The following is a 15,930-nucleotide window of genomic DNA, read 5'->3' as shown; positions in this document are numbered from 1 at the left end:
AAGGTGCTGCAATGTAGGTTTGCTTTAACAGAGAGAAACCTATCCTGTGTGTTCAAAGACACCAGCAGAGACGAGAAGCAAATAAAGCAGGAGTTAAGATGCAAGAATAAGAGCATGGCCCATGTAGTTTTGTTACTGCAGCTCCGGATATCCTAACCTTTGTGTTTTGTTCTTTTTTTTTTTTTTTTTCAACTAACAACACCTTTTCCTAAGGCTGATGAAGTCCTGACTTCAAATCACTTAAAACACACAATGACACAATCCTATCCAGAGATAGGCTTTTAGGAGATCGTAAACACTTGAGGCTCTCATTTGTTGGAAGATGGAGCCGTTCAGAGAGCTCAGTGAAGCACGGTGTAAGAAATGGGGCCCTGGATTCTTCTGCTCTCTCCCCTGTTTCGTGCATGTTTCTCTGCTGTTACTCTGCCCCAACAATTCCTGCTACAGTGACAAATCCTTCCTCTCTCTCCCTTGTGCCGGGACTATGGAGCGTGGGAGGATTTTACATGTCACAGAATCACTTGCTACGTTGCGCTGTTCACAAAGCAGTTATAAATTATGACTCTCGGAGTGAGGGGTCCATTGGTTGGGAGTGAGTCGACTGATTTTCTCTCCTTTATCTATAGTGAGGCTTCCTGGAGAGGTAGTCTTTTGCTGAGTTCTCAGGAGAAATATCAGGATCAAGGGCCCAGGTGGGTCTCTGGTCGGGCTGGAGAAGGAAACCCATGCAGTGTCCTTAGGGGTGAGATGCCTCCCTGGCAGGAACACAGAGCTCGTTGCACTCCTAGCCGCATGTTAGGGAGACTTTGCAACTTATCCAGTGAGGGCCCAGTTTGAAAGTGAAAGTAACTATGAGTTACTGTACCAAGACAGCAAGTCCTTGAATGGAATATATAGTCACCTTGATTGTATAGACTTGGGGGGGTGATTTCTTCTTTGGCTAAAAGGATAAAAAAGTGCTTCCTCCATCCATGTTTAAATCTCCTTATAGACCCATACTGTATTTTAAGAAAGTGCTGAGTTAAAGAAATTACATTTCTTATGGAGATTTGACTCTGATGGCAATTAAAGTCTTAACTAAAGTTACATTATTCTGAAAATTGAAACCCAAATAAATTGGGGAGTAAAGCAATTAAGAATATTATAAAAGAAACATGAGCTTACTTTAAAACAGAACAGGACAACTGGCAGATTAGTATGCCAGGACTGTTTTTGCTTTCCGCTCTCTGCCTCTATTTCCCAGGGATGAGTCTCTTCTATGTTCCTCAAAGTAACTTTTAACCTGCATATTACTATTTAGATACAGCATGCTGTATACTCTTTAAATGGGTGGAATCATGCTATACAACTCTTCAGTAACATATTTCCATTTTGAAAACTACACTGAAGACTGGGAATCTAGGTAGGTTTTGCTGAATCCTTGCTTGCCTTGCCTGAATCCCAGGGTTCTGCCTTAGCACTGCTAACCAGGGAGTGGAGTGCAAATCTACTGATTGCATTCTGGAGGTGGAGGCAGGAGGAACCGACCTCGAGTTCAGCCTTTGGACTTGTACCAGGAAGTTACAAGCAAGTTTGGAAACTTGTATAAAAGAAAACCTTGAAACTTACTACCTTTATATATGACCATATATCTCATATTTCTTTTTAAAATATATTTTATTAATTTATTCATATTACATCTCAATTGTTATTCCATTCCTTGTATCCTCCCATTCCTCCCTCCCTCTCATTTTCCCCTTACTCCCCTCCCCTGTGACTGTGACTGAGGGGGACTTCCTCCCCCTGTATATGCTCATAGGGTATCAAGTCTCTTCTTGGAAGCCTGCTGTCCTTCCTCTGAGTGCCACCTATCTCATATTTCTTAAAGGAGAGTAAGAGAATGTTTCTTAGGGAGTAAATGTTCTGGAATTAGTAGAAAAATGCAGCACCCTTTGCTAACATTGTGGTGGACAGGACCAAAGCTGAAAAGCATAAATTCTGAGAGTGATTAAATGACAAAGTAGTTTAGATTATGGTTGAGAATTGTTTGGGGTGTTATATTCGCATTATATAAGTACCTGCTAGAAAGGAAGAGCTATGGAGGGTTTCCCATAGCACCCCTGCACCGTTTACTATCTCTGGGGAGATAGTACAAAGAATCCAAACAACAGGAGCCATATCTGTATCCTGCTAACAGCAGATGCCTGAGCAGAAAGACCCGGGGACCACACATGCACGCAACAGCAAACACCAAAGGAAAAGCTCTGTGACTGTGGAAACAGATAAAGTGCAGTAACCTTGATATCACACTGTGTTAAAAAACAAAAACAAATACAAAATTGGTAAGAATACCTAAACACCCCTGAAAGGTTTGGCAGACACTGAACCTTTTGTTAATACATTTTTCACACTAACAGGATCAGTTTGTGAATGCCTGTAACTTCAGCATTATGACGTCATAAGTGACACGTCCAATAAACATGTTCACCCACTTCCTAACCTTTTGTGTTCCAGGGACCCGGAAGCTGTACCATTTAGCATGAGTCTGGCGAATGAGAGCGTCTCGCAGGAGTTCATTCTCCTAGGGTTTTCAGATCGGCCATGGCTGGAGCTGCCCCTCTTCGTGGTGTTTCTGGTGTCCTATGTCTTGACCATCTTTGGGAATATGATGATAATTCTTGTATCCCGCCTGGATTCCAAACTCCACACCCCCATGTACTTTTTCCTCACTAACCTGTCTCTGCTGGACCTGTGCTACACCACAAGCACGGTCCCCCAGATGCTCGTCAACATATGCAGCATCCGGAAGGTGATCAGCTACGGCGGCTGCGTGGCCCAGCTTTTCATTTTCCTGGCCTTGGGCTCAACGGAATGTCTCCTCTTGGGCGTCATGTCCTTTGACAGATTTGTAGCCATCTGTCGGCCTCTCCATTACTCAGTCATCATGCACCAAAGGCGCTGCCTCCAGCTGGCAGCTGCTTGTTGGATCAGTGGCTTCAGCAACTCAGTATTGCAATCCACGTGGACCCTTCAGATGCCACTGTGTGGTCACAAGGAAGTAGATCACTTCTTCTGCGAAGTCCCTGCCCTGCTCAAGTTGTCCTGTGCGGATACAACAGCTAACGAAGCAGAGCTGTTCTTCATCAGTGTGCTCTTTCTTTTAATACCCGTGACTCTCATCCTCATATCATATGCTTTTATTGTCAAGGCAGTGTTGAGAATAAGGTCGGCTGAAGGTCGGCGAAAGGCATTTGGGACATGCGGCTCCCACCTAATTGTGGTGATACTTTTTTATGGTACTGCCATCTACATGTATCTGCAGCCACCGTCCCCTGCCTCCAAGGACAGGGGCAAAATGGTGTCCCTCTTCTACGGGATCATCACACCCATGCTGAACCCCCTCATCTACACACTGAGGAACAAAGAGGTAAAGGGGGCGTTCAAGAGGTTGATGGCGAGGGTCTTCATGATGAAAAAACAGGGGATGCGCAAATAATAGCCCTGTTAGTGTAAGTGTGTAGAGCCTACTAAATTATATTATTTTGTTCTATATTGAACTATTGTGATGGCTTCCATCAAATAAAACCTTGCTGAGAGAGAACTACACAGTGTTCTGCTTCCTGGATGTATTCACTTCTCAGGCTTGTTCAGGATCCTCCCAAACTGCTAACCCTGTAAGCCTCACATATCCTAGCTGTGTGCTATTTGTGTGCTTAGTGACGATTCCTAGACTGGGTCTACAGTAAAAATCTGAGAATCTTTTCTCTAATGTGCCTGCAGATGCTCTGCCATGCACCCATATTCCTGTAAACGCGTGCATGTGCTCTAACAGAAGTCTCTAATGCTAGCTGCAGACTCATCTGCTTGAGGCCTGGGTGGAGTTCCAGCATCATCCCTGCACCAACATAATTTAAAATCCACAGTGAATTTTCCACATAGTTTATTAAAATATCACATTATTTTATTTCTATAGTTTCTACTTCTTAAACTGAAATCATAGTCTGCTTATCTCCCAAAAAAAAATAATACTAAAGCAATATTCTAACCTTGGACCAAACTGATTTTTGACATTTAAAATGATTTCTCCTATATACTTCTCATTTCTTCTTATTAACCCCTAAAGGATCTAGAGTTTAAATAATTTTTGAAATAAGTCAAACAGTGATATCCACTGTTGCTCACTGTACTTTCCTCATACAAGAACGTGTGTTTTGTTTCTGTTAGTTGCTTTGAGTCAGCACCGACTGGAATTTATACTTCTCTCACAGCACTTTAAGAATTCCACGGCGCTGAAGAAAATTGATGTACACTAAAACTCCCAACTGATCATATTTAGTATATGCTACACTGTAAATAATTGCTTCAATTCTTTTACTACCAAACTTACCTTCAAAGCAGAAAATGCAGAGACCTTACTCTGAGTTGTGCCACACTCAGGGGTTCTAACACAGTAGATCCGGGGTGGGGCTGAGAACTTGTCTTTCTGCAAACACCCAGAAACTGTTGATGTTCCCTGACAGGGACCAGGCATTAAGAACCGCTCTAGAGACAGTTAAAGAAAATAGCAAATATGCTGAGGTCCCATCCCTTATTTCTATCAATGGGACTTAAAAACAACAAAACAAAATAAAACAAAACAAAAAGCAAGGGAGAACAATAAAAGCTCATTTTGAAAAATGAGAGGACATTTTCTAAGGAAAGTATAGTCTTAAAGTCCAAGAACAAATTTCCAAAAACAAGTGTTTATATCCTTTCAAAGTCAATATCAGTGTCCTTTAAAGATCTGTAAGGTTTAGTGGCTTTCAAAGTCAGAATGCCAAGGAGAAAGCCATTGAACACCGTGCTCCCTCCTGGCCCTCCAGCGTACTAGTGGTGTTTCCTCGGGTATCATCTGGGATCAGATCCAGCCTTCAGAATTAGGATGAGGCCAGCATAGGCTATTTACTGACACTTTGACCAGAGCCAAAGGTGGGGTTGGAGGAATTATCAGAGTGAAGGAAATTGAGATATTTTATGTTTTAAAAAACAAGCAACTTAATTGATTCAACACACTGTATACTGGTAAATTTTAAAGGGATTTATATCTAAATTCTGCAAATATTTTCCTATTAGTTGATGTGTGTGCATATGATATGTGTTTCTTGATATCTCTTTATAGTTTTGTACAATGTGGAGCAATGGTGACTGAGGAGGTAGACTATATGTGCTCCTATCTGTGTTAAAATGCCTCATAGAAAGTCACTAATAAAATGCTACTACTTTGGAAAGAATTCACTACTTCTATTGGATTTAAATTTTTTACTATACTAATTGACACTTATCAATTGCCTGTCTGCATTTAAAAATGATGGGGTTGGCAACCTTAAAGGGATGGTGGAGTAAGAGGAAATAATTCTAAAGATGAGAGAAATATGATTTAGGATAAAACCAATAAATAAATGGGTGGTGTATGTAACATAAATCAGTATAGACATGTCAACTTCATTTCCTCTGCTAAAAGGCATTAAAACGTGATTGGCAAGAAATCCCATAAAATCCTAACTTGGGAGAACAAACTGATAAGCTATTGATTGTAACTCTAAGATTTGCATTTTAATCAATTGATTTGCAACTAAAATGCCTTCATAGGATAGGGAGTAAGGAATTGAGCAATCAGAATACCAAACCTCTTGGAGATCTTTTAAAACATGGGTTTGTTTGGCACAGAGTAGGAAGTATTTTGTCCTGATGCCATGCCTACTCATGAAAAGTACTTCTTTCAAAGAAAGCAGTTGATTTTAGTACAACGAGAGAAAGGACTCAACAGTATCGACACTATACAGTGCTGATAGAGTTGAAATAGAAATTTATGAAACAAGATTGAATTAAAAATTAACTCAGTGTGGGAATGTCCAACCAATGACTGGCCCAACTTGAAATCCACCCCATGGGAGAGAGTCAACCAACCCCGGACACTATCAATGACACTCTGCTATGATTATAGACAGGAGCCTAGCATAACTGTCTTCTGCGAGGCTTCATCTGGCAGCTGATGGGAACAGATGCAGAGACTCACAGCCAAACAATAGGCAGAGCTTGGGGAGTCTTGTGGAAGAGTAGGAGGGAGGATTGAGGGAGCCAGAGGGGTCAAGGATACCACAAGAAGACCTACAGAAGGCTGGGCAGTGGTGGCGCACGCCTTTAATCCCAGCACTCAGGAGGCAGAGGCAGGTGGATCTCTGTGAGTTCAAGGCCAGCCTGGTCTACAAAGTGAGTCCAGGACAGCCAAGGCTACACAGAAAAACCCTGTCTTGAAAAAACAAAACAAAACAGCAACAACAACAACAAAAAGACCCACAGAGTAAACTAATTGGGCCCATGGGGGCTCATAGAGACTAAACCAACCAAAGAGCATACATGGGCTGGACCTAGGCCCCCTACACGCATGTAGCAGACAAAAACTTCTAGCTTACCACTGTATTACTTTTCTCTTATTTGTTAGTTAGTTTTTTGTTTGTTTGCTCTTTCCCCGCCCCCCTCCCCTCAAGACAGGGTTTCTCTGTGTAGTCTTGGCTATCCTGGACTTGCTCCGTAGACCAGGCTGGCCTTGAAGTCACAGAGATCTGACCTCCTCTGCCTCAGAGTTCTGGGATTATAGACATTACCACCATAGCCTGGCTTGTTAGTTAATGTGTGTGTGTGTGTGTGTGTGTGTGTGTGTGTGTGTGTGTGTGTGTCACTTCGAATTAAATCTTGGGCTTTATGCATGGAAGGCAAGCACCGTACCATGGGCTATGTGCCAACTCTTGTCACCACTTCTAAGACAATGACATAGACCAAAGAAACATCATAGAAGGACAAGATGCAGACTCCTAGACACTTTGAATTTTACTTCTGATTTCTTTCTTGATGGGCTGGGGGTAAGTTGTTGCAGAGTAAGTTGCTAATGTGGATGAATTTGTGCAGCTTCTAGCTTTTTAAAATTATTATATAGAAGTTTATTACATGAACATGGGGAGAGAAGGAAAGGGAAGGAAGGGTACCCCAGAGAGATAGGGAGGGAAGGAGAGGAAGAAAGACAGAGTTAAGAGAGCACTTCAAAAATTGGTTTCTAGTTTTATTTCTGTGGTTGGGTGTATGTGTGTGTGTGTGTGTATACATATATATGTGTGTATATATACATATATATGTATATATATAATTACTTCAGTTCTTTTAGATTTGTTGAGACAAAAAAGAACACAGGCCCCATATTTTAAAGACACAAATAGGCAAACGGTAGATTATTGGAAGAGGTTATATAACATTAGCACCAACCAAAAGAATCCTGGATTGGCTGTGTTGTTATTTAAAAATCAATGTCAGATCAAGGAATATTATCAAGAATTTATCATGGTTTACCTCAGAGGCTATGCATACTTTAAGCACATGTACACACAGTATGACTTCAGGATACAAGATGAAAATCTGGGAAACAAAAGGAAGAGTTCATAGTGACAGGTGAATATTGAGCAGATATAGGAGCATCTCTGGATGCTGCTCTTTTGTAGCATGAATAAATTTGCATTAGCAGCTACACTTCCATCAGAAAAGCCACTCCAGACAGCTCTCTCATCCGAGACATTCACCTGTGTGTAGCTCACGATGCTGTGGTTGCTACTGTTGCTCAGATACCACCAAGCAGACTACCAGTCATGGAAGCAAGCAAAAGAGACACTTTACAACCAGGTGTCCTCTTTGAGGACAGGGTTTAGGGATGTTTGTGGGGACAAAGCAGACTTGGGTATGGTAGGATGGGATGAGATGGGGTGGGGTGGGGTGAGCTGGCAGGCTGGGGAAGTATAGGAGGCAGGAAAAAGTTTGTTTCTCAAATGAAGACCCTTGTTCAGAAGGTGGATGGAATTTGTAGCCACCAGATATAAAACACTGCCGCACTTGAGTAGTAGGCTCAAGGGAAGAATCACTGGTTTTCTTACTGAAGTTTTTGGGCAAAAGTGTGGTCATGAGACCCAACTAAGGAGATGGGAAGCAAAGACAGGTAGAGAAAGATAGAAACCATCTATCTTGGCTTTGTAGACATGAGCATCATTTGGGTTTAAAGAGGTGAAGGACTTGGGCAGAGGAACGACAGGACACAGCCGCAGTCTGCGCAGGATGGGACGGATGTCCGCTGTCTGTTCTCCAAGGTCCAGGGATGATGTCACCGTCATAATCGGAGGGGAGTGATCTGGGGATGGCAAAGCTTGTCTTCCATCGTCTCCTGGTCTTCTTCTCCCACTTCTGTCGTAGGCACAAGCCCAAGGCCGGTCACAGGAACCAGATCTCTTCTTCTCTCAAAGAGTCGCAAACCCCAGGAATATTATTCAACCTCCCCGTTCTATTCCGTGTAACAGTGGGCTAAGAAGAAATGTCATGACCTACCTGACCCGAGAAGACATTCCAGGAGGCCATCTTATCCTCAAGGAGTGAGGAGCTAATGCTGCACAGAGAGGCTGCGAAGAGTCTAGACGGGCCTCATAGGGCTTCCAGTCAGCCTGTCTGTTTGTTCACACTTTTTTTGGGGGGGGGCACAAGCACATTTCTACTGCCCATTGCTGCCCATGCTTCATCAATTATTATCATAAAGATGGATGGTTCTCTCTAAGTCTAAACAGTCTGTGGCTGGCCTCCCACATCATGTCAAACATTGTTCAAATGTATTTGTTCTGTTCTGTTCTGTTTTCTTACTGATCGACCTCTTGCCTTAGTTGAGGTGCTGTCGCTGTGCTTCATGATGGGCAGGGGAGGACGTATCTCCTGTGATGTCATCACAGCTGACAAAGCCAGCTGTGAGGAATGTAGAGGAAAGAATAGCACCAGCATGTCATGTAATGCTTTACTGGGTGGCGAGCTCATCTTGTTGCCTGGCTCGTGCTAAGAGGGAACAGAGGTTAGTTAGTGAACATTTTTGTTCTGCCCGATGGCAAGGGTAAGCCGCTCAGCTTATCACTTGTGAGACAGATAACAAGAATGCAGCTTCATTGTAAGTAAACAAGAGAGGCATCAGGGCTGGAGAGATGGCTCAGTGGTAAAGGCACCTGCCACTCATCCTTGGTCACCTGAGTTCACTCCCAAGATCCTAGGGCAGAATGAGAGACTCAGTGTCCTACGGTTGTCCTCTGACCTCCATATGCAGGTCGTGGTACACACAGGCACGTGTGCGTACACATACCACACATACACACGCATGCACACACATGCATGTGCACACACACGCCGGAAACACGATAATAGCAAATAAAGTAAAAATTTCAAGAAGAAGAGTGAGACAGGAGTCTTACATCCTCAGTAAGATAGAAACATTGCTTCTGAGGCCCCAACCTTAGCTTTATGCCTCTCTGGAGTGGCGAAATCTTTTTTGTGCAGATCTTATGATCACAGCGTTCTCTATGGCATAAAGCACTTTCCTTTTTTTGCAGAAGGGCTTTTCTCTCTTTGCAATGGCGATTTTGCACTGAAGTCTCTCCTGAATGTGGAGAGATTTTTTTTTTTTTTTTTTTTTTTTTTTTTTTTTTGGACAGCTTAGCTCTGGAAACACTATTAGACTTTGTCTGCAGAGTTTTTACAGCCATTCTTCCTAGTGACACTTCCAAAGAGCCTCTCCCTCCCCAGTGTGTGTGTTGTTTGTTTTAACAGTGCACTCTGGGAAGAAGCCCGTTATCGGGTATGCAGTACATATTTTTGCCTGTCTGAGGCAAATTTCCCAACAGTACTGTGTGCTGAACAAGTTTTACATTTGGATTCAGTGCTGAGTATTCTTTCTCCTCTGGTACTTGGTTTAGGATTGTGAAGCTGCTCACCTAAGACATTGGTTTGCTTTCTGGTTTTTGCTTTTCTGTTTTCTTCCTGTCCCCTCTCCCCTCTGCTTCTCAGTCACTCACCACTGAGCTCCACACTCAGTTTCTATCCCAAAGTATATTTTGAATGTTAAGGATTTGGTTGGTTTGCTTTGGTTTTGAGAGAACTTCTTCAGAAGTTTCTGTAGGGCTGCACGTTTATGTTTTCACCCGGGAGGTGCCTGGAAGGAAGTTCCAGAAGGAGCCAGATTTAGTATATGCAAAGGAAAACCAGTTATGGCTTTGTTCACACATTTCATTTCGACATTCCTGACCTTATATAGAAAAGCGTCTATTCTTGGATTTTCTGTTGATTAGATAACAGCAATCACATCTTGAATTTATTATGCAAAATCATTTAACTCGAGTTTATTTTTATATTTTTATGGGAGTCAAGATTGTGCCTTTTGGGAAAAGTTTTAGCTTCAAATGAGATCACTGCACTCAACTGGGACGTTCCTGAGCTGCTTCCGAAATCAAAGCAATCGCAGGCGACCAGCAGGGAGCAGCACTGAGTCCCACATCGCAGCGTGCAGCTCGGGATTACTTACTCCCTTCCCTTTCTTTGCTCTGCTCTTCTGCGCCCACTCGATTGTCTCCCGTCCTTCTCATTCTCTTACTTTTCTTCATTCTCCTGCTCACGTTCCTTCACGGCCTCCTTACTACTGTCCGCCCTCACTCCCCCACCTCCTTACCAGGCGGGTATGGAATCTTTCCACCCCGGAAGGGAAGACTTTGGGTCCACAAGTCGGCGGCAATGCCTGGGACACCCAGTGGTTGCAGTGAATCAGGAAGAAGCATTACCGAACGTTGTTCCGTAAAAATGTAAAGGGACAATAATACCAATTTTCAAATAATTTTTGTTGTTGTTTTATTTTTTTAATGCAGACCCAAACAAAATAGGCAGGGTAATCATTTATAACATTTCTAAGAAGACTCGGTAAGCAGGCATTGGTGGTTCAGTGGTAGAATTCTCGCCTGCCACGCGGGAGGCCCGGGTTCGATTCCCGGCCAATGCAGCTTCCTGTCCTTTTTTTTTTTAAAAGAACATCTTGAAAATACAATCTACCTCAGAATCATGCTGACTACCAACTTCTACTTTTACTTACTCGTATATGCTAATCATATTTTAATTAAATCGCTCTTTCAAACAAACGGGACTAGTAGGCTAGTGACAGGTTGTTCCCTTAAAGAAACATTGAATTTAATTAAATTTCATTGATCTGACGTTATTTGAAATAAAAATTTTCTGAAATTGTACGTGATCTAAGCCACTAAGAAAAATACACATTGCAGAAAAGGGCGGTGCTGTCATAAAAGTATGAAGGTAGTAATTTCACACCTAAACATCACGGCTAGCAGAGTGGCGCAGCGGAAGCGTGCTGGGCCCATAACCCAGAGGTCGATGGATCGAAACCATCCTCTGCTATGTTCTTTTTTCCTCTCTCGCCACAAAGTAAACCTAAGAAGTAGTTTTAGCAACTGTCTACTGTTTGCTTGCAGAGACGGAAAGTAATAGGCAATTAAAGCATGCATGCTGCGCTCAACATTTTTTCAGGGTGAAAACTGAGCTTTCAATTAACTGTGAGATGGTCGCGGACTCAGAGAGCGGTGACGCTAAACCCAGCTTGTCTGCGCACCACCAGACTGACTGCGTAATACAGACTAACTACAGTCGGCCGGGTTTTATAATGTCAGCAAAAGTGATATGGAATAGCCTTTTCTCCCTGCTCTGTTTTCTTCTGTGGTGCTTATAACCACCAACTCAGTATGGTGTTCTTAATTTAATTCTTTATTCCTTTAGAGCTCTAGATGCTGACCATGGAGATGGGGTAATAGTCTCTCGGCAGAGAATTGAGTGTTTCCGGTGAGGTTTATAGAAGGAAAAGGGGACTGAGACCTCGCCTTACTTTCCACAGTCTTGGAAAACAACCAAAACCAGAACTGGCATCTCAATCTTTTATGTCAGTCTCTACTGAGTTGTAAGATATCCCGATGCATCAAAGACAGCTGAAAATCCTGTAATTACGATAGGTTATTCCCCAAGAGGACACTCTAGACTTTTCTTTGTCCAGCTCCAAGTGTTGGGCAGTTTGTTCTGACAACTCTTACCTCTTTTGTTAATAATCTTTGATATTCCTCCAAGCCAAATTTCCTGTGTCAGGTCTGGCTGCACTTATCTCCCAGTAAGTGGTGGACTCTGATATCAGGCCTTGAAAGCACCAGTCAGTCCTTCTAAGTGCTGCAGACAGACTGGAGGCAACTGAGGAGAATTGACGTCTGACCAAGAATTTGACAGGGCCAAGCTCGGAGAATGTAACCAAATATTAATGGTTAGAAATGTAGAGTTTTGCCTATTTTCTCAGCTGCTCAGGCCAAGGATGGAGGATGACTTCAGCCAATGGCTAGGCAATATAGGGAGACCTCTGAGGGGGAAAAATACAAGTGGAATAAAATCTAAGTCTAGTGCTAATGGTTTTCCTCTTAAATTATGTGCTGCCTTCTGGAATACAATCTGATACCTTTTTTCCCCCCTACTCAAAATCTTAATTGTTGAGATGCTAAAGTCAGAAGGAAACAATTCTCTCTAGTTTGCAAATATGATAAAGAAAACTGGTCATCGACTCATTACACAGCCACTTGAAATGTAATTTGTGATCCTTGCTTCATCTAAAATAGACTGGAGAAGAAAAAGAGAGAAAGGAGGAAGGGGGAGATCAGAAAAACTCAGGAAGCACATTTGCCAGGGGATCTGTACTAGGAAGGGAGGGGTCTTTAGGCTGACTGTGTCACTCTTTCCTTTTTCCCTTTTTTCTTGTGAGACAGAAGGAAAGGGACAAACCACTAACTAAAAGGAAAGGAATTTTAGAGACAGGATGGAGGAAAAACAGGTAAAAGAGGGTGTATCACAAGACACAGGGAAGCAGGAATCTGTCCAGGAACCCCCCTATGTAATTATCTGGCCTTGTATACATAGCTCAAAACACTACATTGTGCTCGACTCATATCTAAAACTTTCCCTTGCCCATTAAGAATACCATCATTGAAAAACAAAGCAAAGGTGCTATCAGTAGAGAAAAATGTTCGTCTTGCTTTTTAAACTTCGATAATTATTCAGCCAATGGTAAACAACCCTTGAGAGGGTAGAGAAAAGCACTGAGGTTCGAGTGCTTGCTTAGCAAATACAATGACTTGAGTTCAATCTTCCAGACCAAAACAAGCAAACAAACAACCCCCCCCCCCAAAAAAAATCAATAAGCTACTCTGGATAGTTCCTGTGCCCTCACTCTCACCTCACTGTTGTTAGGAAGGCGACAATTTTTCCTCTGGTTTCCTTTTTTTTCTTCACTAGCTTTTGAATGCAGACTCTGTGAGGCCCTGTGCTCTGCCCAGAGGGGCCAAGTAGGAATTCTTAGTTGAGGACCAAATAAAGTGGGAAGTTCTGGGCAATTGATCCAGGCCCTGGTGCCAGGAGATTCCATGAAGAGTTTGTCCTGGCTCCAGAAAAATTTGCTTATGTCCAGATTTCCAAATTTGAGGAAAAAAAAAAAACAATAGTTGTTTAGTCTGGGTTATATTCTAAACTTTTTTTAAAAAAGATTTAGGCTGTTTTGTATTGGAATGCGAACCTTCTTGAAAATTGGGAGACTCGAAGACGCTGTGCTATACAGGTCGGTGCCCACAGCACCTGCCAGTGCCCACCAGCTTTGGAAACACGCATGCGCTGTGACTTGTCTTAGGACAGAGCTGAACAAAACTACTGAGACGTCTGTCTTTGGGTTCTTATCGAAAGACGGATGCTAAGGATATGGACCTGAAGGATTAAGACTTCCTCCAGAAGGGGTGGAGAGGTGGGTCAGCTGTTAAAAGGCTAGGCTCACAACCCAAACTGTAAGATGTCCCTCAGGATCTGAAGATGGGGAAGGGAAAGGCTAAAATCCTGACTCCAGGCAGCGTTTTCACAGCAGGACAACCAGTCTCACCTGGAACTGAATATCTGCATGCCCTGGGTTCGTTCTTATGGGTTCTATAAAACTCTAACACTGCCACAGAAAAAGTAGAGGCAGCTCAGGAACTCTTATCTCCCCAGCTCTCACCAAACTGTGAACAAGTTTACTTATTTTTTTTCTTTGCTGATTTCTGTTTCATAATTTCTTTTGAAATTGGGGGGAAACTAGAGTGGCAGGATTAAGGGCCTAAGTGTCTCATAACACTGTATCAAACCTTTTTCTTAACATGAATACAGTGTTAGAAGGACTTCAAGAAAATCTGTAGAAGGGGCATAGTTTCAAATATCCAGTGACAATTGGACCCCCCCTTCTCCACCCCCACTCCCCCTGTGAGCAACTACATAAAATCATGTTTAGAGAATCTCTTAGGTGTGGCTTTAGCTACAATTTTAACTAAATGTAGATTTTTAAAATGAAAAAGAATGTGAAATAATAGCAGGTTGAAAAAAAATAGTGTTAAGTATGGTGATGGATTTAAACTGTGTTCCCTACAAATGCACAGGATCTGGTTTTGTCCTTCCATATGATTGTCTTTGGAGACAGGGTCTTTAAAGAGCTAACTCTCAGGCTGCAGCTGGGTTAGTGGCTGACCACTTGCCCAGCAGCGTGCCCTCAGTCCATCTTCCATTAAGGGAGGTCCTAAGAGCAGAGCCCTGATTAGGCAGAACACATGGGGCTGAAGGGGTCAAAGACACAGCATGAAGGCAACCACCTGCCAAGTCCGGGAGCAAGGGAGGCCTCAGGAGAAGCCACATGTGTTCATGCCTTGATCTTGAACTTAGAATATTTGTTGCCTGTGTTATGTTGCTTATGTCAGGCGCGTTGTTCTAAGAGTGTTTAGTAAGATCTTTGGACGTGGCTAAGCACTAGAAACTAACAACGGAGGGATACGAGACAGAAATCTAAAACTGGAAAGCATGCCTCTAGCTATTTTCAGTTACTGCAGAACTTGTATCAATTTGATTTTGGGTAGTTTCTATTTTGGATAGCTCTGATTAGACTCCCCCCTCTACGGGGGCCCCCAGTTTTGTCCTTCTTACCCCCGCTCCCTCAATCATTTGGAGACTCTTGGAGAAGTTAATATAACTCTTTTAAATCTACAAGGAAATAAATAGTAAGTCTACTGCGATTCACTGACCACAACAAAAGGAAGCCTTTCAGTCTGGATAAGTCAAGACCATGGGTTTGTGTTTCTCTTTGTTGCCACAAGATGGCAGAAAAAGAGCAGCACATTCCACACCACTGCAAAACCAGATTACTCCCCAGATAGGCCCACTTGCCTTGCTTTAACTGCATGCAGGAAGTGAGTCTTTGTGCAGAGGGAGTGCGGTGCTGAAGCTTACCGTGCTATTGTTAGAGAAAGAGCTACAAAATATGATTTACTGGAGAAAGCAGACCATGTGGTAACAGAGACCATCAATACCCTGAAACACCAAAAATGAATCTAGGTACTATCAGGACTACGGAGAGCTGCAGAGCTTAGGTTATCATGGATGTCCCATGAATATTAGAAGCTAACCCACACCCCGGAGGCCTTGCTGGGGACCACTGGCTTTAAATGCAGTTTTGACTTCTATTGGATTCATGAACATGGACATTCAAATCACAGAGCCTTTAAGATGAGCTGTCCCAGAGCTCCCAGGTTCCGCTTTAGCTGGGGGAAATCACTATTAACACCCTTACCCACGCAGCATAGCTAGGCTGTGGTTATTCAGGGTAATTAATTAGGAGGAATGACGAGTTGATTTCGCCAGCAACCGAAGGCCAGAGACGCGCGAAATTTAAAGTGTGATTATTTAGTGCCATTCTAAAATTAACTTTTCCAAAAATAAATCCCCTTAAAATGCAAAATCCAAGGACTATCAAAATGCAGGTAGTTCCTGGCCATTTATACCATTTTTACTGGAGGGGAAGCAGGAGTTTGCCTGTGCAGTAGGACTGATCTTCCCAAAACATACTGAGATCTTTTGGTACCTTATGTTTTCTTAGCACCCGGGCGAAACAACTCCCCTCAACAATAAGAGCGTGTAGACGGCCCTTTTATAAGACAGTGTGGGTGGCTCTGAAAAGAGCCTTTGTGTGCGTGG

At 42.8% G+C, this 15,930-nt stretch overlaps 1 protein-coding gene across 1 annotated transcript; it reads left to right on the top strand.

Moving 5' to 3' along the window:
* Positions 1–2,383: 2,383 nt before the first annotated feature.
* Positions 2,384–3,475, top strand: LOC311605883 (olfactory receptor 2B2-like; the record flags this gene model as incomplete). Its single annotated transcript, XM_084796731.1, has 1 exon — positions 2,384–3,475. The coding sequence occupies exon 1, from the start codon at positions 2,519–2,521 to the stop codon at positions 3,473–3,475; it is 957 nt and encodes a 318-aa protein (XP_084652857.1). The 5' UTR covers positions 2,384–2,518.
* Positions 3,476–15,930: the final 12,455 nt, after the last annotated feature.

The sequence above is a fragment of the Acomys minous genome, assembly GCF_964271855.1.
Source record: "Acomys minous genome assembly, chromosome: 9".
In the NCBI taxonomy this organism is placed as follows: Eukaryota; Metazoa; Chordata; class Mammalia; order Rodentia; family Muridae; genus Acomys; species Acomys minous.
The sequence above is the reverse complement of the archived record's forward strand: the minus strand, read 5'-3'. Positions and strand labels throughout refer to the sequence as shown.